We start from the raw sequence: 23,946 nt of genomic DNA, 5'->3' as shown, positions 1-23,946 counted from the left end.
TATGTTGATACTTTAAACTCAACACATTTGGTTTATATATTGATAATGAACATTCGTATTATAAATTCTCCGCATTATCTACAGATTCGTAGTCAGTCATTTGTGTTTGCTTTGCTGTGTATAATGTATCATTATATTTGTTTTCATTTTCATTTCAGAAGGCAGAAAAAAAATCATCACAGAGACCACATAACACAACCCATGCTGGATCTGTATTTATTTTGCCAGGTAAACAATAATGCCATCGTGTTTTTGAAATATTTATAACGTATAAACTTATTACATACTTGCAGAAATAATTCAATCATTCATCAAAAAAGCAATAATTCTATTGGATATTGTTTATAAAATTTAAATTCAAAATTCACTTTATTGCAATCTGACAATATATATGAATCTATACCAAATTGAAGTAGAACAATAATTGCAGTAAATATAGATACACAGATAAAAATCGCCAAAAGATTAAAAGTTTTTGCAAATACCATGGTTAATAATACATTTAGATCTTTCTGTTTTGAGTTTAGGGAGTGGTAACCGATTTATTAATTATAATTAATTCACCGTTCTATTGGCAAAAGATCATGCAGTCTGTGGGGCTGGATGTTTAATTTTTTCAAGGTATTGTTGGCATAATCGGGTGCGGCGTTCAGTGACGTAAGGGAGATCAGAGATCGCTAGGCCATAGGGCCCGATTGTAGGCCTAACTAACCCAGGGGAGGATAATTCGTAGCGCTCTACGTTGTATTTGTTCCATGGCTTTCTTTGGATTGTACACTGGATATACAAGTACCCCAAACAGGAATGGCGTACTCCATGACATAGCCTGGGTTCCAGGCCCGGGATTTATCAATGTCAGCTTAGCAAAAATGTCTTTATGTCAAAAAAGTTAAGATGTCCCTAATAAATATCTTAAGCTAATTTTTAAAACCATCTTAGCAAAATCTTGGCTTAAAAATTGCCTTACATGGCGCTTCCGTACAATTGACTTCCTAATTTTAAGCAATTTTTAAGCTAAGCAACATTGATATATTTGACTTAAGCAAAAAAATGGACTTAACACGAATTTAATCTGATTTTTAGTTTGATAAATCTGGCCCCTGGCCCTAATTTTGGGTTACTCACTCTTTATTGCACTTAATGCGCACCGTGCCTAATTTAATTGGCGTCCCATACTCGATTTCTTTTTTTCGGATTAGGCTTTCTTATTCCGTCTCTAAATCGCTAAATTAACTTTCTCGTTGGTGGCGCTGTCCAGAATGAGAAAAATAATAAAAAATAAGAGACTTGTGGCAAGTCTATCCAGACAGTGCGGATAATACTAACGTGCACAGCTCTGGAAGAAATACATCGTAGCACCATTCTTTTGAATGTCTTATTACTGGCATATTTTGAGCTCCTATTTATGTCTATTGAAATATAATTTTAAAAAAAAGCAATTTTACAATAACACAAGTTTACAAAATATTGGACGAGGATTTCTAACGCTACAAAAGCAGCACGTGAGAATTCAATATTCAAATTACGTTCATACTAACAGCGAAAGGAGCTGTTTTATGTAGTAGGTAAGTGGAACGTACCATTTCAGTGAGTGCAGTGATACTAACGCGTGTATGTTCACTAAATATAATGGAATAAAATATATTATAAAGTGACCATGTTAATCCCTATATTCAGTCAATATGTGACTACATCCATCACAACATTTTAGCATGTATTGTATAATCTATTTTTACCATATTCTTTACCAGTAGGCATAGTATTTTACCTGCTTTAAAATTATAAACAAAATTATTATTGGCTCATGTTCTTAATTTAAAAAGTAATTTGACTTTCTAAAATTCAAGTTAAAGACGAAGCAGTACTCAATATTATGCTTTAGAATAATTCTGTAATGGCAGTACTTGCAGCATTTGGCCGACTGGCTTCACAGAATGATTATTTTTTAGGCGGTTCCATAGGGGGCGATGGTTGTCCGCGTCCGGTCCTCCCACCCTTAACATGTTAGAGCATGGGAGGATTTGGGCGGTGGGGGAAAGGGGGTTGAAGGAAAATAAAATAAAAAAAAAAACAGAAAAAGAAAAATGGATCTCCCAAAAAGCCTCAGAGTTTATTTTTGGACGTCTAGAAAACAAAAATTTCGCGGAGGCATTCCCCTGGCCCCTAGGGTGGTGTTATCGCGATCGGTCCCAGTTTTAGCCCAAGTTTCGGCCCCATTTCGGACATCTCTGGATCCATGAGAGTGCTTTTTAGCTGGCAAAAAAGTGTAAATTTTAGCAGCTTTTTTCTTCTTTACAGGTTGGGGGTGGGGGTGGTTATTCTTGGGAATAATATTCAGGCTAATATTGTTGTTGGCCTTTAAATCGCTCAAAAAATGGGAGAGTGACAAAACAAAAGACGGTTCCCCAAGCCCCAATTTTAAAACTTATTTCATTATTCTTTCAATAAAACTTTAAACAGTATTATCATCCTGCAAATAACTGGACCCGCCCCAGTACCTTACATCAGCCTCGCGAGTGGAGGCCTATATGCCTATATAAACGTAGCAATGTACAAACTAATAATTTATTGTGAATTATATTTTAATTGATTACAATCCAATTTACGGGTTTATGTATTAGAATGATATGAATGGTATTTTATAGCTCATTTATTTACGAGGATTCTTTTCGCGAGTGTATATAAACGTAGCAATGTACAAACTAATAATTTATTATGAATTATATTTTAATTGATTGCAATCCAATTTACGGGTTTATGTAAAGAATAATAGGAATGTTATTTAATAGCTCATTTATTTATGAGGATTCTTTTCTTGTTTTTGATACTTGAAAACAAACCTACCTTACTTAAAGATAGATATTGAACAATTGAAATATTTCTCTATATTCTTATATGTTTAATGTTTAAATAACATAGAGAGTACTATACTAGGTAATGTGAAACGCTTAGCGGCCTTCTTGGCATGAAGCGCTATATAAGTGTAACATATTATTAGTTATTGTTATTAAAGGTATCTTTAGCCGAAAAAAGAGTAAAGCTGTAGGTTTGTGTATAAGATTAATATCTAATTTCAGGGTACTAAGCTCAGATTGCACATGAACTTCTGAATCTGACTTGGTTTAAGTTGAACATTATTGTGTGTACGGTAGTTTTGTGAAAAATATTGTTTCTTAAAATGGTGACTAATTTTACTATTAGCATATCCTTACCCATTGTGAATACATTTCAAAAATGTATAGTTATTATTATTTAATAGATAAACCGAATGAGGGCGACAAACAAGTGGCCACTAAGAGAACGCACAGTGCGTCTAGCTCCGTGGATGATCGCGAACTGTCAGAAGTGACAAGTATCGAAGGAAATGGTATGTAGAGTTAAAGCAGAATGTATGACATGGTGCACTTTAGGACTTTAATTGTAAATGACAATTGTGGTGGTGGTGTGTAGAGTTCACAAATGTAAACATTTACCACAAATGTAAAAATAACCGCAAATGTCATAACATGTCAACCACAAATGTAAAAAGACCCACAAATGTAAAAAAAAAAAAAAAAAAAATGCCCACAAATGTAAAAAACTGTTTAACCACAAATGTAGTAACATTTCATCTACAAATTTCCAACGAAATTTTATTTCGACCTCGAAATATTATTTCGTTCCCTCGAAATAATATTTCGTTGCCTCGAAATACTATTTTGTTCCCTCGAAATAAAATTTCGTATATGGTACGCCCACAGTGCCTTCGGCGTCAGCTGTGCGTCATTGATGGCGCAAGGATTTGCTCAACGGGGGACCAGGTCCCCTGCTGGGGGTTGATGATATATATATATATATATAATTATATATATATGGTCATAGTCTCACTAAGTCACAATACTTCAGACGTACATTAACAATAACTTGCTTACGACTTTTTCACAGAATTGAGATAAAATGCATGCACTTAAGAGAATGGTGGTACTAATCAGCAATAAATAATGATAATATTGGTTTAATATATTGTTAACCAATGTAGCCACGGTTTTATGTCACCAAAACGAGGATAATAAAGAAAACGTTCATTGCAACGATGATCACAAGATAAAAATACTACAAATTGTAATAAGATGCTCAAATTTTATGAATATTGGCAATTATTTGATTGATATAGTTTAATTATATAGTGGTTAAGTTCATAAGATCAACATGTACTGTATTGCCATTAAACATTACAGAATATTACATTTATAGATGAATCGTTTGAGGGCGACACACAGGTGGTCAATCGTAAGCGAAAGCACGGTGCGTCTAGTTTCGATGATGATTGCGCAACGTCTGCGGACTCTATTTTAAGCATGACAATTGTCGAAGGACAGGGTAAGTAAGATGATGAAGAAGCATAATAATGATAAAGATTATAGTGATAATGATAGTAAAGATGATTATGGTGATAATAATAGACATAATGGTGGTGGTGATGGTGATGATGATGATGATGATGATGATGTTGATGAGGATGATGATGATGATAATGATCATGATCATGATCATGATGCAGCGCAAAAATTAAAACCTATGCAGTACACTATTTATACCGTAGTAAATGAAAAACCAAATTTGAAAAAAATAGAAAGTAATATAACCTAAACGCAAATGACATGCAGAAACACAGACAAAAATATAGTAATAAAAACTGATAGACAACAAATATAAATACTGGAAAAATGCAGGAAAATGGCCAGCCAGGTAGTGAACTATTGAAAGGACTGATTGTATATGCCTACAAACAATCAATGAAGAAACAGATGTAAAAGGGATCATAACTACAATATCCATAATATGCATCAGGACTTCGTCTTGAATCCAGACACCTACCTGTGATTCATGTGCAATTATTATGGGCATACTGTTTATGATAATCTTAAAGAGATTTCTGAACAAAAGATGATCGATTTTTTTTTAAAGGATTTTAGCTTGGATCCATCAGACCAATCAACAAACAAACTCTCTGATATCATTTTGGATTTCTGGTTAACTATTGCTATTACATAAGGCTCAAGTTATCAATGTAGACATGTTAAAGTCATCTGGCATCCTAATCACCGCAATTAAAATAAGAGGGCCAAGCGTATGGAGTCTTGGTAGCAAAAGGACGGGTGGCAAAAGGTCTAGATAGCGAAAGTTTATATTCTGACTTCTTTTTTTATGATTCCTTAGCAATCGTGATTAACTTTTGTAGACGATCTTTGTATATTTACCAGTTCGTTAATTTTTCCGATTAAACAAAAGCTTGTTTTGATTATTTAGCCAAAATTCTCCATTTTCTGTTCACAGGTAACCGAAAGAAGAAACGGAAAATGAGATGATAGAGCTTGCAATAGTATATGAATAATTAATTCGAGATCAAGAGAAACCAAATAAGAACAACCTGACATGGTTGAGAAAGGGCGTTGAAGTGTGCAAAGTAGTTTTATGCCTATAGAGGTTCAGCTTTTCCCTGTGCAGCCAAATTATTTCATTCTCATTTCATAAAAATGATTCTCATAAAATACGATTCACAAAATGGGCGGAAAGACAGGAAATCTGCAGAAAAAACTAAATAAACTATCAAATGGATTACCTAAAAATGGCGGAGACAATAAGCAATATATATATATATCAAAATCAGCCCTTAAAATAATCTTTCAAAACTTTATAAAAATATATAAAAATTTTTAGCGCACATTAGTCGGCAAATCATCCCAAAGTAGGGGAAAATAATTACAGATAAAATATTTGAAACAATCAGTCTGGCATAGTTATGAATGAATTTGAAATCACTAAAATTATAACGTCTAAGATTAATTTTAATAAGGTTTAAAATTGGAAACTTATATTTAATATAAATGCACTTTGTGGCAAATAAGATAGAAAGAAACTTTAAACGATCCTCAACGGTACGTAAAAAAGAATACCAAGTCTTTGCGTATATTATGACAAATTCAAAGAGGGAGTAATCTTTCGTTGAATTTTCTCAAGTGAGAAGATATGACCCTTTTGATGAGGAAGTCATGTCGGGATATTCAATAGAAGGTCGGACAACAGTTTTAAATAGTTTTATATATAATGAAATAAAGTTTTAAAAATTTCTACACTACAAAATTGTTCTCACTCACCAGAGCGCTTTCACCTAACCAACTGGCGCCTTCAGTGGTTTCAGTTACGGTGTTCACTGCAGGGGTGGAGCCAGGATTTGCCCGGCTGGGGGGGGGGGTGTCCCGATGAGGGGTCAGATCTCCCCGACGAAAGCAAAGAGGGCGTGGTCAAGCTTCGACTAAAAGGTTCCGATAGTGGTCCTGGGGACGAAGCCCCCGAAAATTTTGACAATTTAGGGGTTTGAAAGGCTTATTTAATCGATTTTAGAGTCTACTAATATGTAAAAAATACGTATGATCTTTTAGGTAATTTAATGTGTTTAGAATACTCAAACAGAACAGACAATCAAGTTCAAAATGTTGTTAATTTTTTTTTTAGTAATTCTTTTATTCCCACTGATACACGTCAAACCAACCGGAATAACTACTGCTACACCTTTTAGTTACATTCACACAAATCAAACTACACACTATAATGGCTAACGATATCGATAATCTTCCTGTCGCTTATTTATCCCTACATACAAAGACTAGGCAAGTATAAGTGAAAGTGTTCCGTTCCGTCTGAGAGAATCTGCTTTCCGTGTCTTAGAGCGACCTTCTGCCATATGCGATTTTATGTGTTTTTTTAATTTTTTTTTTATCGTGTCTGTCTCTCTGCACTATTGCATATAAGCCAACTTTCCGTATTATACACCTCAGTTCTTTTTGCAGATCGAAATAGGCCTTCACTGTATTTCCTTATTTGTTCAGGATTTTCTAGGCACGTGGCTGGTTTTCAAATATCAGCCAATCACGTATTCAGTACGGTAAGTCAATTGGAGTCAGAGCATACCCTACAACGCTTAAATTTGCTATTGTGACAACCGTGTGGCATGGTAACGTCAGAATAGCCAATTTAACACTGGAATGGAAGCGGTGCTTCTAAGAGTATGTGCGCATTCTCTTCTTACTTACTTTTGTTGTTGGGCTTGAAGCTATTGCTTATATGCCCCTCTAGATAATCCCTCCCATGTTCTCCTGCATTGGTTGAACTTCAGTGGGTGATTTGACCAGTGTTTCTCAATCTCTGCTTTAAACTTGTTTACAGATGATGCCATAACTGCCTTCTCTTCTCTGGTAAATCGTTCCAGTCATTAATTGCCCTAATTGAGAAGGAAAACTGTCTCATTCTTGGAACAAATTGGAACCGCCACTGCCGATCGGGTATTCTATAGGCCAATCTCAATGAATAAAGTTTGAATAACTTTGCATACATGTGACCAGTATAGAGGAAACTTCGAATTATTATTATTATTTGAACATCCTAGATATGCCAATACCTTGCATACCCTGCAATTTACCCTACGGTCCGCCACTGGATTTGACCGACCAATCAGCATCACTGATAGCGTGTAGCGATTGTATAGAAGTCTCAACAATTAAACAAGCTAGGAATATAGGTGTTGTGTTTCATCATTTATGAGTTTACTCGTCCTATCTCTACAACTTGCCGCTCAATCCATTTTCATCTTCGAAAAATTCGTCATATCCGTAAATATCTTTCTTTTGATACATCTAAAATGCTTGCAGATTCCTTGTGTTTTTTTTACGGTGTTCGTTATGTTAGCATGCGTTTCCAAAGTGGTTCTTTTTCTCACACGTGTACCATTGTTGGCCAAATGCCGGGCTTGAAGTTTTACCATCTACGTATGGAAATTTGCCACAATTTTTTTTTATTTTAAACCATTGACTTTTTTTTCTATTTTTCATGATATGGCTTCGTTTTAGGCTTTAGGCTTATGCACTTTTTCAGCTTTGTTTATTACTTTTTTTACGCCTGGTGCCGACTGGCTCTTAATCTCGTAGCATGTATTATCTTATGTTGGATCGATATGGCGCAATATAAAACTACACTCTTATTATTTTTTTTAGGGTACTGTTTTGCCTCTATGTATTTGAATATCTCGTGTTGTGTATACTTCTTTAGGCTCAAAACAGGTTCTTCATTTTAGTTTAGCATCCTTTATTGCAATCAGCGTCATCCTTTAGAGAGTATCATATATGATGAACACTCTCTCCGGCATAGTGTAACAGTAGTGCTAGCTTTTTTGGTCAGCCGTTATATGCATTGCTAAGAGGTAGTTTTCAAAACGTGCTAGCCATTTGGTCCACTTAGGCCTATTGATCCTTTGTCAGTGTCTGGGTTTAGTGGTAGAAAGCATAACGGATTTATCGCCATCCTAACAATATGATACAGTACACACTTAGTTTAAATTTATCTTTCATATTTCTATGTTGATCTGTTTTTACTATGTACTACTGGGGCTGGTGGATGTCTCTATTTTTGTGAATTTTCCTTTGTCGTCATTATAATGAAGTACGCTTGACTACATCGTGTCGTGATATCTTTATTCTATTGGCACTATATCTTAATCAGCTATCAAGTAATATTACAGATTATTGTTTGGGTCCTCTTTTTTTTGTGTCATGTATGTTGATATTGTTATGTTGATTGATTACCATTCACGTTTATGCCTCCTCCCGCACAGGCCTGCTTTTTTTAGGATGCCCTCTTTTTCTATTATTTTTTTTTTATAGTTCTTTTATTGATTTTGAAACGTACGCTTTTGGAATCTATGTTTCTTCTTTAAACATGAATTTTAATCCTTTAAGTCGCTAGTAAATACTATATTCATCTTTAGTTATTGATAAAAAATTAATCTAGAAGTTATTTCTTAATATTCCGATTGACCTTAATTAGTATGCCTATTGTTAGTTAAATTTTATGTCATTTTATATTTTATTGACGTATTTCTTTTTTATTTAGAAATTATACATTTGTATTTTTTTTTCTCTCTTTTTCATGTCAAAGTAATATTTCGTATAATTTTAATTCAATCATTTAAAGCCACCCTTCCTAAACTATGGATCGCGACAAAATAATTGGGGGCGCCAAACGTTTGCGTTAGGTCGCGAGCAGGTTTGCAAAAAAACAATTAAATTCATGTGCTTATTTACAGACAGTTGACGTTACGACCTAAAAACAGTATTTTTTGTGAACCCATAGAACAATATATTATTATATGTCCACAATGAATATCCTGAAATTTGAATGATGGCTATTATTATTTTTTTGCCACATACCACAACATAATTGTACAAATCTAAACTCTTCACTATTTAAAAATATTTATAGAAGTATAAGTTTAAAACAGAAATACTGTCAGGTGGCCTAAGGATAGCATTATCCAATAAATTTTAAATGTGTAACTATTGCAAATACATTACCTCCCTCTATTTTAGTTGATACAATTATAGTTAACACAGGGTTAAAATTAAAGTTTAAGATAATTAAATATATTTAAAGATTGATAAGTAGTCGTTTTTTAAACATAGACCATCAGATTTTGAGGATTTTGTAAAGGTCAATGTGCAAGTTACTATCGCATTATTAGATTGAAGCGAGGTTTTAAAGAACCAATACTTTTTGTTCTGGAATGTAACCTTTGTATTTATTTCTATTTACGTTTTATTTTATTTTACATATGTTTCGTGTTTCGAAACACGTGGACACGCATTCTTCACACACACACATATATATATATATATATATATATATATATGTACCGTATATGATATGATATGATATTGTTTACCTATTTTAAAAATGATTACCGTAGCATCTATTTTTTTATGTTAATGTTAACCACAATATTTCATTTTAAATCTTTGAATTGAAATAATGATTTTTTTTTTATTTAATCTTTGAAGTTAACTTGTGTATGTTTTTAGTGCATGTACTTGTATTATTTATAAAGACAAAGTTTAATTTATTGAGGAGTAGATCCATTTTCTGTATGAAAAGAGAAAATAAATATCATTTTGAATTCATTTTTAATTTATAACATTGAGGTTTAGAAATTAATCTATTTGTTATGCGTCACAATTTGTAACTTGGCTTTACCAAAAATAATCACCAGAGTACCACAGATCAGTTGATATCCGGAGAGCTCATCGACAGTAAACTCGTTTACTTTTTACCAATATAAATAAGATATGATATGACATATAGCGCCACCGCTCGGGTGGACTAAAAAATTTTCTCGCATATCCTCCACAATCTATTTCGTCTGAAAGTTCCACTATATTGCGAACTGGTGTACCTTTTACTTCTAATCTTTGGTTGTAGATAAGATGGTGTCATGCAAACCATGCAATCCACAACATATAATTTGTAAAAATATTTACCCAACATTTTAAATAAAGCATAACAATTTCCATTATAAAAGGTATGTAACATTTTAAGCTAATATGTCATATACAAAACTCATTATATTATTATAAAAAATATTAGTAAAACAAATAAATTCCATTAAAAAAAACCTGATTTTAGTGTAGCATACTTTATTTTAAATTTAGCATAATTGAAATCATAGTTCTTAAACCAGATTTGACATAGGCAAAAAGCGGTCACCCTAGTTTGGCCTAATTAGTCTGGATACGCTCCACTAAACACAATTTCAAAAGCAATTGTTTAAATCGCTTGTTGCCATGGCAAATCCTGAATATCAGGACTAAACATAAGAGGTAAACATATGTGAATGTTTATGTAAAATAAACAAGTTAAATGTTAGATTATTCCACAAGGTTTAAGTAGATCCTAACACATGTTTTAAATGCGGTCAATCAGGACATAAAGTCTTAGAATGTCACCAAAAAGTTGAGTAAAATCAAATGCCACACTTTCAACCAATTAGGGCATATCACAAGAAATTGTTTTTGGGCAATACATTTAGGGGACAAAAAATAAAAGATAACGAATGTTCATGCCACTGATTTAGCTACTGATAACAAAAAGAGCTTATTGAAATAGATGATGCAAAGAATGAAGATATAGGAGAAGTAAAACCAGAAGGGAATGACGACATATCGGTTAAAGTTTTGTACACTGATACAGAAAGCTTGACCGTTAACAATGGTTGAATGTCTCTAAGATTTGTCATGAATTCTGGGATCCGTCAGGGATATCTTCTTTCATCATTATTGCTTATTCTTGTAGTAGAAATAATGGCATGTAACAATAAGAAGCAACCCACTTTGTGAAGGTAACAAACTTCATCAAAAAGTAAAGAAAAACAAAATAGTTAAAAGTGCACAGTTAACAGACGATATGGTAATCTTCGCTAACAATGAACAGAGTATTAATTTTTTTCCCATCAAAATGAGTGTTTTCGTAACGTTTCGGGTTTAAATAAGAAAAAACAAAGGCCTGTGGATTGGTCCTAATAAGAAAAGGTTCAACAATACTTGTGAAACCAATTTGTTAAAGAATTAGTCAAATTTCTTGGTATTTCTGTAGGCTACGATAAAGTTACTTGTATAAAAAATTGATATGATAAGGTTGTATGTTTAGAGGGCGCTTTAATTTTATGGGAAAAAAGAAACTTTTTGGGAAAAATCACTGTAATTAAGACGCTTGCTATTTCAAAGCTAATATATTCAGTGCTAGTATAATTGACCAAAATTATTCTCAAAGTAAATAAGACTATATAATTTCTTATGAAAAGGGAGGAAAGATATATAGTTGGAAAATGGTGAAAAAAAATACTAAGTTTTTAGTTGGATTAAATAAAAACAACGAAAAAAAAACCACATCACTTCTGTTAGTCGAACTTCTAACTAGAAGTTCATTTAGTCTGCAACTTCAACTTAAATTTGTATTCACAAACAACGTAGTCGAAGTTCTAACTACGACTAAATCAAGTCTTAGTTGTAGTTCAGCTGAAGACGGCTGGCAAGCAACAACTATCAAACTAACCAATAAAAAGCTAATTTAGATAGCAGACGAAATTTTAAAGATCTGGTAACGTGGATTAATATTAAACTGCCGGCTGTCTTTTAAAAACATATTTCCTCATAATTCATTATAGATCATTATTCGTCTAACTAATATTCTATAATAATAACTTTATTAGTCATTAACATCTAATGATAGAGAATTAGAACTGTCACTGAAAACTTGCTTTCTTTGGAGAACTATTACAGTTGAGGTTGAGCGAGGGCGGTGCCATCTTTATCGGGAACTGTTGTATGTGGCTAGCAAAACAGGTTAATTTCAAGTTTTGGAAGCTAAACTTAATATCCCTTTTCTTGAACATACTGGAGATACATCGGAACTATTATACAATCGTTTTTATTCATTTCACTTTACCGTAAGTTACAATTAAGCACGTTTTTATTGGGGTAAATATTTCAAGTCGGCGATTCAGCCTGACCCTAGGATGACTAAAAATGGCCTGAGGAGGTATAATTTTAATCGAGGTTCGCGTGATTTAGTCGTAGTGGTAGTCGAAGTTCCTTTTAAGAATACGAAATGACGTAATTCTGAAGTTTTCTCGACTCGAAGTTCATTTTAAGAATACCGGGGTTAATCTTGGAAAGAACTGTCCTTGGGCAATTTCACACCTGAGTTTAAAAGTCTAGTCATTTGTGACTCGCATAGGCGTAGATCCCGGGGGATGGGGATATATCCCCCCAATATTTTGACTATATACGGGATAAAATGGAGCTTTAAACACTTCAAAAGACTGTCACAGAAATAATTTGCACTGTCTTATGCGCTTACAAAAGGCACAAGGGCACACATTGACGCTAACACCAGGCGCGTAACAGGAGTCTTGGGTCAGAGTGGGTATTTATTTTCCCGGTGAGTAATTTACCATACCCACGCCACCCCGTTCCCCATATAGAAAACAATACGACATAGGGCTTATCTTATTTATAATATAGGCCACACACGTGTGTTTGAAACTAAATACGTATAAGCATTTTCATCATGGTTTTATTTATTACAACATATTCTTTCACCACCAATACACATTAAGACCCTTCTTTTAGGTTAAAACGATCTATCTTAAATTTGTCTTTCTTGAGTTTTGGGACTATTATGTGTTTAAATACCGGTAACTTAAAAGGATAAACCTAAAAAATCCTAAAATATGCTCGCGAAGCGCGCAAAATATTTTTGTGTTTTTAATTCTAATTTCGTCCGAATTGATGAAAACTCTCTAAAACTTGCAATTTATAGAGGAAATTGGCTTACCGTAACAAGAAACGCGCGCAAGGAATTTGAGAATTTTAGGCACTTTCAGAGGATGCATTTATCAAGGGGTGGGGAAAGATTTTCCAAAGATGGATATTTTCCCCTTGTCCCCCGGTGTTTTTAATTCTAATTCCGTTGGAATTGATCAAAACTCCTTAAAATGTGCAATTTTTAGAGGAAATTGGCCCTTGATAACAAGAAATGCGCGCGAAATTTAAGGTTTTTAGGCACTTTAAGGGGATGAAAAGGGCATTTACAAAGGGGTGGGGAAGATTTTTCAAAGATAGATATTTTCCCCTTGTCTCCCAGTGGTTACGCCATCGGGCAGCATAGATCAAAGGAGTTATGACAGTTTTTGAAGTGGAGAGGGGGTTGCAGGGTGTTGTGAGTCTGGTCATTATGATATCTTCCTTTTTATTCCTGTCTTTATTTTTCTCTTCTCTTCTTCTTTTCTTTTTAGTCCCTCTCCTCTCTTTCTTTTCTGTTATTACCCTGTCTCTTATACACATCTAGATGTGTATAAGAGACAGCATGTACATAGATCTAAGGCATCGTCTTAGACTTGCACCGTACATGGGCCCTAACCATACGGTTCCCATCTCATATCACTTCATGCTATTTCACTCTAATTCTATTTCAATCTGTAATACATCCTTCTATGATCATTCCATCATATTTTTGTGTTGGTGAAAAGGAAGCGTTATGCTTCCCCTGGGCTTATAGCCTCTCTACCTTATCATATGTTCTTTTCAACAGACTGTCTTACATATTTTTTCTGGGTTATTGTTTATTTCTTTATAAATATTAAATGATATGTAAAATAATAGCAAAAGTTACAAAATAAAAAAAAATTGTTTGCATTGCTCAGTGAGTTCAAATTTACAATGTCAAATAAGTATAAGCATTGTGATTTGCTATGCTATGTATAATAATAATTTATTATTAAAATTATAACATATAATGTGTTTTAATTATAATAATAATTTATTATTAAAATTATAACATATAATGTGTTTTAATTATTGTTGTATATATTAAACTGAAAGAAAATGAATAGCAGATATACCTAACTGATGTATGATGTTATCATATAAGTTATCAAAAATATTAAAAACAAAATAATAAAAAAAAAAAGATTGTAAGCTTATGTTTAGTATCTGTGTATCTGCTGGTGTGCATGAACAGAATTACAAAAAAATAAAAAAAATTGTATAAAGCATTAGAAAAGTAGGTTATCTTGTACACGCTGATGAGTACTAGGTAATATTGTAACCGTAGTGTTATTATTTGTAATTGTGTTAAATGAAAAAGAATAGGAATAAATGTGGTCGATTCCTACAATAGATAAAAACAAAAACAAAAACAAAAAAAAGTAGTTATGGTAATATTTAAGGAATTGATATTACGCTAGTTGATAGTTTACTGTAAGCCAATGTTACACTTACATCGTCATGGTTAATATGAAGAGAACTAGAGCGTCACTCCATAAAGAGGGCCTATCTCCGCCCTGTGCCTAAATACAGACTTTACCCAAGGTGGGCGATTCCATTGTATTTTATATGCTTGAGGGTAAGTGTTAAGGAAATTTTACAAACGCAGAATTTACAGAACACGTGTGCACACTCGTTACTAAACTCAGAAAGGGAACTTGTATGTTTGTTTAAATGAAAAAAAAAAACGATATTGTATGATAATGACATTGTATAGGGCAGGCGCGTTGGCAAGATTTTCGATAGGGTGGGGGTGCGTTTCTGAGCCTCATTCTGAGCCCCACCAAACTCCCTTCTCTTCCCCAAGCGGGATTCAAGACCTCCCCAGCGGGGTTCAAGAGCAGAGTGTGGATTGATGTCAACGCATCTTTACACTGTATTTTGTTGGAAGTTGTTTGTTTGAGATAGAGCACCTTAGCTCAGTCGGCTAATCTGGTGGTAGTCACTGTGTGCGCGCTGAACTGTTGAGATCTCGAGGTCTCCGGTTCAATTCCCATCGTTGCCTATGCTTGTGTTTCAGCTAGAAGGCTGAAATACAATACAGTACAATAATGCACCATCTTTCGGATGAAACGTTTAATGGTCGCGTGTGTATTTATGGCCCATGTGCACGTTAAAGAACGCAGTAGCCTACACTTTCCGGAAAAGAGTAGGGGATTGTCTCCCGGTATACTGCCCAATCGTCACCAGAAGGACCCACCCCACTGGAAATAAAACTCCTTCTAATCTTGGTGTTTACACCGAATATATCCAATCCAATCCAATAGATTTCTGAAACCAATAATTACTGTATTACTTACTGCAGAGGTAACGTTGTATGTCCTTTACATCTTTAGGCCTATAAAGAAAATATTTATCAATCTGCATTCATTGAAGCTGATAATTCATCACTGTGCAGCGTCCTGCCCAGTGGCGTACACCACTTGGCGTACTCTCTCAATGTTTTTCAAGTTTTCAGTGAACGTCTGTAGTTTTTTTTTTATGTTGTTTCGTATTGTGGATTGATGTCAAAGTATCTTTATACTGTATTTTGTTGGAAGTTGTTTTATTTTTATTTTTTCGATTATAGCGGAATGTTTACGTTGTTAGCCTTGCAATCCGCTAGGTCTACAATTACTTACTCATGTGCAGCACTGTTGAACCTGAAAATGAGCGGGGTGGTAAGCAAACCACCTGACTTTGATCAGTGTCCGCGACATATGTACTAAGTCTGGCACAGTTAAACGATCTGGACGCAGCGGAGGAATTAGAAAACGTTTAAAAAGGCGCAAGTTCAAAGTACTTATGCCTTCAATAATCTATTCTAATCTTCGTTGCTAGCAAATAAAATGGAGGAGTTACGGGCCTGTACCAGGTATTTAAATGAATTTAAGGATGCCAGATGCTTTGTTTCACAGAAACCTGGCTAAATGATGGTTGTCACCTCGTTTTGAGAATAGACAATTGACACGTTAGCCTGGTGACTGCGCACACACATACAGTACACGTACAAGTGAATAATAGTCAACATAAAAACATAGTTATAAATTAAGGTGTTTAATAAAATAATATGTCGAACATTCAGTTCGCATCATAATACCCTGCACTATATACAGATGAGAAGCCAAACATGTGACGTTCTCCCGGGTATTCACTACTTGTCACACCATACAAGTTGGTTCCGAATGAGAAAAATATTAGCTCTTACTTCAGCTGCTTGAAACCTTCAATTTCTTTTTAAGTCTTAAGCCTGTCGTTGGAGTTCAAGCTGTACTCCTCTGACCATGGTCAAACTAACTCCACTTAGCTCTTATATATGAGTTGCACAATACTGTGATGCTCCTAGCTATCACCAAATATCATTTAGGTAGGCATCACTAAGCCTCTTAACTTTGCTTAATCTTTGGTACACCTTAATAGCTGACATGTCCTTGCTTGGATCATATTCCATAGCTTACACCATTTCATTAAGCCTTTTCTTATGCAACTACCTCTCCCTTCTGGTTTCTCTACTAAGCCTACCCCTGCTAACACAAATTAACATAATATTCCCCCCACCCATTTCCTCTACACTTATCAGACGTTGCCACTTGCCTAAAAGTTATTCATATTCATGAAACTTTTAACTACCCTGGATTAATGCTAAATCAACCATTAACGTATGCATTCTACACAGTGAACACAAACAAGCATTTTAAATCATAAATACATATTACGCTGATGCACTATACAGTGAGTGTAACGCATTATAAGGTCCACTCTGTGACAATGGTATTCCAGATAACGCAGGCAGCATATCTAACTATATACTCTGGTTCGATAGGACGGCTCAAGCAGAGAAAGCAAAATGGAAGTTGGTTATGCGTATTTAATAATAATAAAAGTGTAAGAACTGGTCCATAAATCACATTTTGTCGATTGGGATGCGGCCATTTTTCTTTAGTGTATATATTCACCCAAAGCAAACACTGATGCAGCTAAACGTAATCTACTTACCTGAATTACTGATCTACAAAATATATCACCTGACGCAATTAATTTAGTGATGGGAGACTTTAACTATTGTAATATGAAGAGTATTCTCCAACCATATGTACAGTATGTCGATAAACCCACTCGTGGAAGAGCTATGCTGGATTTGTGTTATTACAATATTAAAGGAGCCCATATAAAACAAATAAAATATGAGTATGGTGACTCCGAAAATGACAGACAAGAGGACATAATTGATTCTACGTTTCGTTCCTTATTGGAACATTGTCAAGAATGAATAGTCGAAGTCCAAAAGGGTGACAAACTTAACAGAAATCAATCAGATAAGCCTAAATTTAGAAAATTAGAAAACGTGGGCAGATCATGTTGGAGACGAGATGATATTCTGATAAACAAATGATTAATATAAAAAAAATATTTTTGGAAATATTGGAAAGTCTGACCATTCTACTGAACATCTGCAACCATGTTATAGACAAAGGATTAAACAAGGAAAGCCACGGATCACATCTTACCACTGTTGGAATGAGGAAGCAATACGGAACCTGCGCGGGTGTTTTGAATCCACAAACTGGGACGTGTTACAGCACCCTAACATTGACGAAACAGTAAACGTTGTAACAAACTACATCCGTTCTGCTTTGACTCAATCGTGCCGACAAAGTTAATACGCCATTACCCTAACGATAAAGCATGGGTGTCATACAATCTCAAACGGCTACTCAAGGAAAGAAAATCGCCTTTTGACAAAACAATTATGATATTGTAAAAATGAAACAAAAAGAAATTGAACGACAAATCAAATTGGATAAACGGAAACACAAAAAGGAAATTGAGGAAGAATATAAAAGTAATAATAATATTAAAAAGGCATGGAAAGGCCTGGAACAGATCAATGGGTTTAAACTGAAGAATAACAAAATCGAAGCTACATATAAATTTGTTAATTAACTCAATGATTTTTACTCCAGATACCATAACAATGATTTTAGCACTGAAATGAAAAATCTGAAAGCTAAACTAATGAATGATAAAGATAGTGAGAAAATACATATTTCTGAAATTGTAGTTAGATGTGTACAGTATTTAGAAAGGTTAGTGTAAACAAAGCCTCAGGTCCAGACCGTATTTTCAACAAGGTTCTTAAATACTGTTATAATGAACTAGCTCTGATCTTTAGTAAAATTTTTCAGTTGTCTGTTAATGAAGGGGTTATCCCAAAGTCTATCACAGTTCCTAAGGGAAAACTATTTTGTCACTTAATGACTACTGCCCAGTGGCATTACCTTGTGCAGTAATGAAATGTCTGTAAAAAACAATTTTAAAACATCTGTTATCTGATAAAGGAGTGATTTTTGACCCTACCCAATTCGCATATCGAAGTAAACGGGGAGTGGATGATGCGGTACTATGTTACCTACATGGTATTCTTGACCACCATGAGAAACGGTTGTGAGGTCATTATTCGTAGATTTTAGCAGTGCGTTCAAAACAATCTAACCACATATCATGGTGAATAAAATGATGGAATGAATGTTAATTTTAAACGTATTTTATGAGTTCACAGTTTTCTCTGGAATAGAGAACAAATGACTAAGGCCGCAACATTAAATCACGTACACGTATAATTAACACAGGTGCTCCACAGGGATGCGTCCTCCCCCGGTTCTATTTACTTTGTATGCAAGTAATTGCAAGAGCTTTTCCAATCGTGTAAGTATAATTAAATATGCTGACGATACTGTCATCTGTAGTTTTGTAAAAGGAAATAATGTTTGTGATTATATGAATGAAATAAAAAATTTTGCTACATGGTGTAAGGATCACTTGTTAATTTTAAGTGTTAAGAAGACAAAAGAGCTCATATATGACTTCAGAAAAAGTCCATCTGTTCACGATCTGGTTGGTTTCAATGATGAATATGTAGACAGGGTACATGAATATTGCTACCACGGAGTTACGGTTGACGACAAATTGACCTGGAACGCACATTGTACTAAATTAGACAATAAGGCAACGGTTCGATTGTATTTTCTTGGGAAGTTGAAGATTTTTCTTGATAAATCCATTCTGCTGTTATTTCACAAATCAGTTATCCAGCGTGAGCTTAATTTACACTTTCAGAAACTTTAGTAAAGAAAATAAAAGAAAGCTTGAGAGGATCAGACATTCAGCTGAACGAAGCGTTGGCTGTGAAATCACGATTGAAACCTTATACAAACAAAATGTGCGTAAAAAATTAAAAGCCATTTTGTCAGATGAATCACATCCACTCCACAGTCTTTATGCATTTATGGGCTCCGGTCACAGAATACGGGCCCTTCGTTCAACCCATAATAAGGCACAACTATTTTTTAATCCATGTGGAATATGAAGTTAATTTAAATGATGTAGGCCTCATTATTGATGTGTATTGTATATCTGCTTTTTTTTCGTATTTCTATTATTTTTTTTTTTTGAAATTTGATAATAATTTGACAACGTTGGTGGTAATAATGAATATCATTAATAATGATGATTCATGGTAGATTTAAAATTAAATTAGATTTAGATTAAATTATTAAAATTGTATATGTATATACCTGATGATATTCCTTTTTGATGAAACAAGTTAAATATATATTTGCTTTTGTAATGCAATTTGAATTTTGATGTAACATTACTAATGTGTTTTCCTAATTCCTTTTGATAACAATTTGAGATTTATATTTGTAGTGCAATTTAAATTGTTATATAATTTAATTGCTGTTTTTGTATTTTCACACCAAATGGACTATGAATTTCCACATTATTTGATGGACAATAAAAGTTTATCTTATCTTATCTTAATTTCCAACATATTTCGTACCACGGTTATCAATACACCCACGGGCTTGTAGCGTAACAACAGTGGGAGTGCGGTGGGGTGCACATAGATGCATACAGCAAATTATGATTCATTTAGTAGTCAGATGTCATATGGTATTGGACTATTGAAAATCGGTTACATCTTTTGGTAAATTGAGTAATAGTTTTTTAGCATTTCCAAGATTTATTAGTGTGAGTTTGATGATCCAAAAGAGGGTGATGTATGTTGAGGACAAGCCCTTGGTAAAAAGCAAATAGATATCACATAGAAAGGCCTAAGGCGTGTTCGTATAAAATACTTTTCTCCCAAGTATAGGCCATGGTTTGTATGCCCTTTACTTTTCTGTATATCCTCCATAATATTACTGAGCTCTTTTGTAAGTCAAAGATGTCAGACGACATCAGCGTATATAAATAGTGGTTATATTATAAACATCTATTGACAGCATGTTTTTTTTTTCAATTAATCTGTATGGACGACCATACGGTATATTTGCCGCAAGTCTCCAATTTATTGGTTTTTCCTAGAGTTAGAAACTTTCAGAAAGCGCCACCATCGTCTGTTTTTTTTTATGGTAATCCACAAAAAATAGTATGGAACGCCTTGCAAATAAGTAATATGAAACGCCATTGGTGCCAAAATTAAATCCATTTATTTGAATAGTTTCACTGATTAAGATATTAGGATCAGGAACCCTGTCTAGGAGGACCCTAGAATTGCAATTTATTAAGTAAAGTAATTGGGTTTAATGAAGATATTTTGAAAATGCCAAGAACATTCTTTTTAATTAGGTTAAGATTGTTTTGACGACAACAATTTAAAAAAAAAGAAAAACATCAAAGTCGTGTTGCTACTTACCTTGTTGGTTGGTATTGCAATTTTCATATTTTTCATTCATTTATATAAAAGAGAATAAAAAAAAACATAAAATATAAAAGCTATAACTAAATACATTTTAATGCATAATAGTAAATCCTTATTCTTAACTGAACACCAGCAATGATTCTGTCAACGGATCCCGTCAATGACGGGTCATGTGTCTTTTGAGGAAGTCAGCTACTACAGTATGGAAAGATATTTTTAAAATTAGGAAGTAGAATTTTACACTACATCATTTACCATTATGTCAAATGCAATCGGGCCCAGGTTGTTACACTTGAGGGAATCCCACCTGCTAGTGGGGATGTAGAAAAATAAGCTGCTCTTATAGGCATATTGACACACTGCCAAAGTTACCAACCTGAGAGATTTGAAATTCGTGAGTGACTACACTTGTTGGCTGAAAGGGGTTGGGGATAAATTCATTGACAGCGACGCCCCTAGCTCAACTACACGCACCTCCCCACCGACGATGTGCTGCCACAAATTGTTCGGTCATCTGAGAATGTGAAACGAGATAGCGAAAGCTAGTCATTGTTTGGTCCGAGAAAGTAAACTGGAAAGAGAAATTTTCTAGGTAAATCGATTCTCGAACGGGATAATGAAACTCTTTAATTTACTGCATGACCGTTTTTATATTTTTAATAAAACCAATTTCTTTTCATTTTAAATACATTTTCCCCTGAATTCATGAAAATTCGTTATCATGCATAGATTTGTGCTAAATACGTGACAAATGTATGATCACACATGTGTTTCTGCAAAATGCGGGTTTCATCCAAATTCACTTTAAAATGCGAGTCCTTCCCGCACGATGCAAGAAGGTTGGTAAATATGCACACTGCTCAGCTGAGAAAGTCCAAACTTCTTGAAACAATCTTTGAACGGACTCCAGTTCTGATTGTACTGGCGAGAAAGAACCTTTCTTTTGCGGAAGTAGAAACGACAGGGCGCTAACTCGCAAAATAAGGTGACTTTAGCTGAGTTTAGCTATTTTTTCCTGGGGGGGGGGGTTCAAGGTTTGAGGCGAGAGTAATTTTTGGAGGGGGCCAAGCAATCCTTTGAAAAGGACACATTACACAGTTATCTAGCTATCGTCAGGTAATCAGTTCAATGTCTATCGTGGTCCAATAGTCTTATTTCTACTTATTGTGGCACCGAAACATCAAATTCTCAGCTATTAATTGAGTTGTTGTTGTACTAGAGTATTTGAAAATCTTCCATAACTGAAACATTAAAAAGCAATTGTTATACTTACAGTTTCAACTGCTAATTACATAGATTGGTTATTCGTCTTACAAAGCATCGTATTGCAAATTCTGTCAGAGGTTGTACTGCTTGTGATACACTTTCTTCCAGAGTTCTTGAAGAATTCAACTACCGACAGAATACAATCTACTCAAAGAAGAAACAATAACCGGTTAAAATAAACATCTCCAAGGTCAGGTCTCAGGTCCAGCACTTTCTAGTGGCCTGATTGTGTCGTTGTCTTTGACTGGCAACTGAATTATAGTAGTGAACATGTGGTGTTAGAAGTGCCCGTGAAAGTAGGCAGACGTACGCTGTTGTGTTTGGGTTATCCTACCGGAAAGTCAGTCATTGGTCTTGACAACAATTCAATATAAGAAATAAATAAATAAAATAAACAAATAGGTCTTCAACGAAGTTAATGTCTAATTCAAAGTACGGATTTGATTTTGAATTTTATGTTTTTAGATTTGTTTGGCATTAAAAAAAATAGGCAAATCTAATAATAGAAAATGACTCTATACCTTCAATGTGTTTATATATGAGAATAACATTACAGTAGAACCCCAAAAAGGGAGGTGGGAACTCTAACCAAAAACACAAAATCATCCTCTTACTTGGGGTTTTTAATCATGTTTTCATACAAAGATTACATTGATTCTTTCTAATTTCGATCTGCGAATACGTCAGGACTAATAATGGCAGCCAGACTGGGTATTTAACTAGCATGTCGCCCTCTTGTGATACAATGTATCTACAAAGTATTAAATATAGATCCGAGCTTTCAGTTTTTACCACACATTTATAAAAATGAATCCGCAATAATTTTTGAATTAAATAAAATCTAATACTAGAACGTTGCAATTGACTAAACCTTCAAGGGATACAGAAATGGGTGGTAGCTCCCAAAGTATATTTCAACCATCGCCAAACATAAAGTAAGTGTTTAATGCTTATTAAAAGTAATGTTCTTCTTCCGTTAATTTGATTCTGCACAGTATGCCAGGTCATGTGTGTCTGTGTTTGCTACATTAACCATGTTAATCCATTAGTACCATATTCCATAAGAAACATGAGCTATTTGAGTAAAATAAAATAATAGGTCTCCCCAATATCCATCGCAAGCATATTTTGTTTCTCTCGAAACATGTATTGTTATTTGTTTAATATGCAAACTGTAATATTGCTTGCACCTATCATAGAATATAGGTTTATTAATATTTATTCTAATACATAAAGATAAACGTTCTAAATGTGAACTGATGGTTTGTCCTGCACAGTATTTGTGCAACATATATTTTTTTTTTAAATACGTGTAATAATCATATGTATTAGTCATGTTAGGCCGATGTGGTTAGTATTTTTACATTGCAATGAATTGTTTCCGCCTAGTATTTCCAATTTGGACAATGAATAAAATCTTGAATCTTGAATCAATATATAATAAAATAATTAGTAAGAAAACGTGTAAAAATTTGAAATAGTATTTTTGAACAGTTCATGATGTCGAGTTGTGAGTAATTCTGATCATGTATTAGGTATGGTCATTAAATTCATATATGAACAAATTCTAAAATTGTGTTATCTTGCATGATACATTCATAACTACATATACATCTTATTTATTTATTTAATTTTTTTTTATTTAGTTATTGTATTTCAGATATACGGGATACAATTACAGACAAAATTTAACACTCTGTATTTAAATATAGTCCGATTAAAAGGTTTAAAAAAATATAAAAATAAAAATAGGAATGGCAATCTTATGTTGGATAATCATTTCTAAAAGCATGTGTTGAGCATACA

The 23,946-nt window shown here is 33.9% G+C and overlaps 1 protein-coding gene across 3 annotated transcripts in view; it reads left to right on the top strand.

Annotated features, from left to right (window-relative positions):
- The window catches only part of LOC117122897, a 20,634-nt gene extending 11,020 nt beyond the window's left edge, over positions 1-9,614 (top strand). The window contains exons 4-7 of one of the 3 annotated variants that reach the window (XM_033268679.1): positions 162-228; positions 3,260-3,367; positions 4,234-4,359; positions 5,317-9,614. In XM_033268679.1, coding sequence (XP_033124570.1) covers positions 162-228; positions 3,260-3,367; positions 4,234-4,359; positions 5,317-5,348 — 333 coding nt within the window. In that variant the 3' untranslated portion in view covers positions 5,349-9,614. Of the gene's footprint in view, positions 1-158; positions 229-3,259; positions 3,368-4,233; positions 4,360-5,316 lie in introns of all 3 variants that reach the window. The other 2 variants (XM_033268672.1, XM_033268686.1) reach the window with 2 other exon arrangements.
- Positions 9,615-23,946: the final 14,332 nt, after the last annotated feature.

This window comes from Anneissia japonica, unplaced genomic scaffold, assembly GCF_011630105.1.
Source record: "Anneissia japonica isolate Jap-2015-1 unplaced genomic scaffold, ASM1163010v1 scaffold288292_len1863012_cov191, whole genome shotgun sequence".
NCBI classification, from domain to species: Eukaryota; Metazoa; Echinodermata; class Crinoidea; order Comatulida; family Comatulidae; genus Anneissia; species Anneissia japonica.
This window is presented reverse-complemented; position numbering and strand designations above follow the sequence as displayed.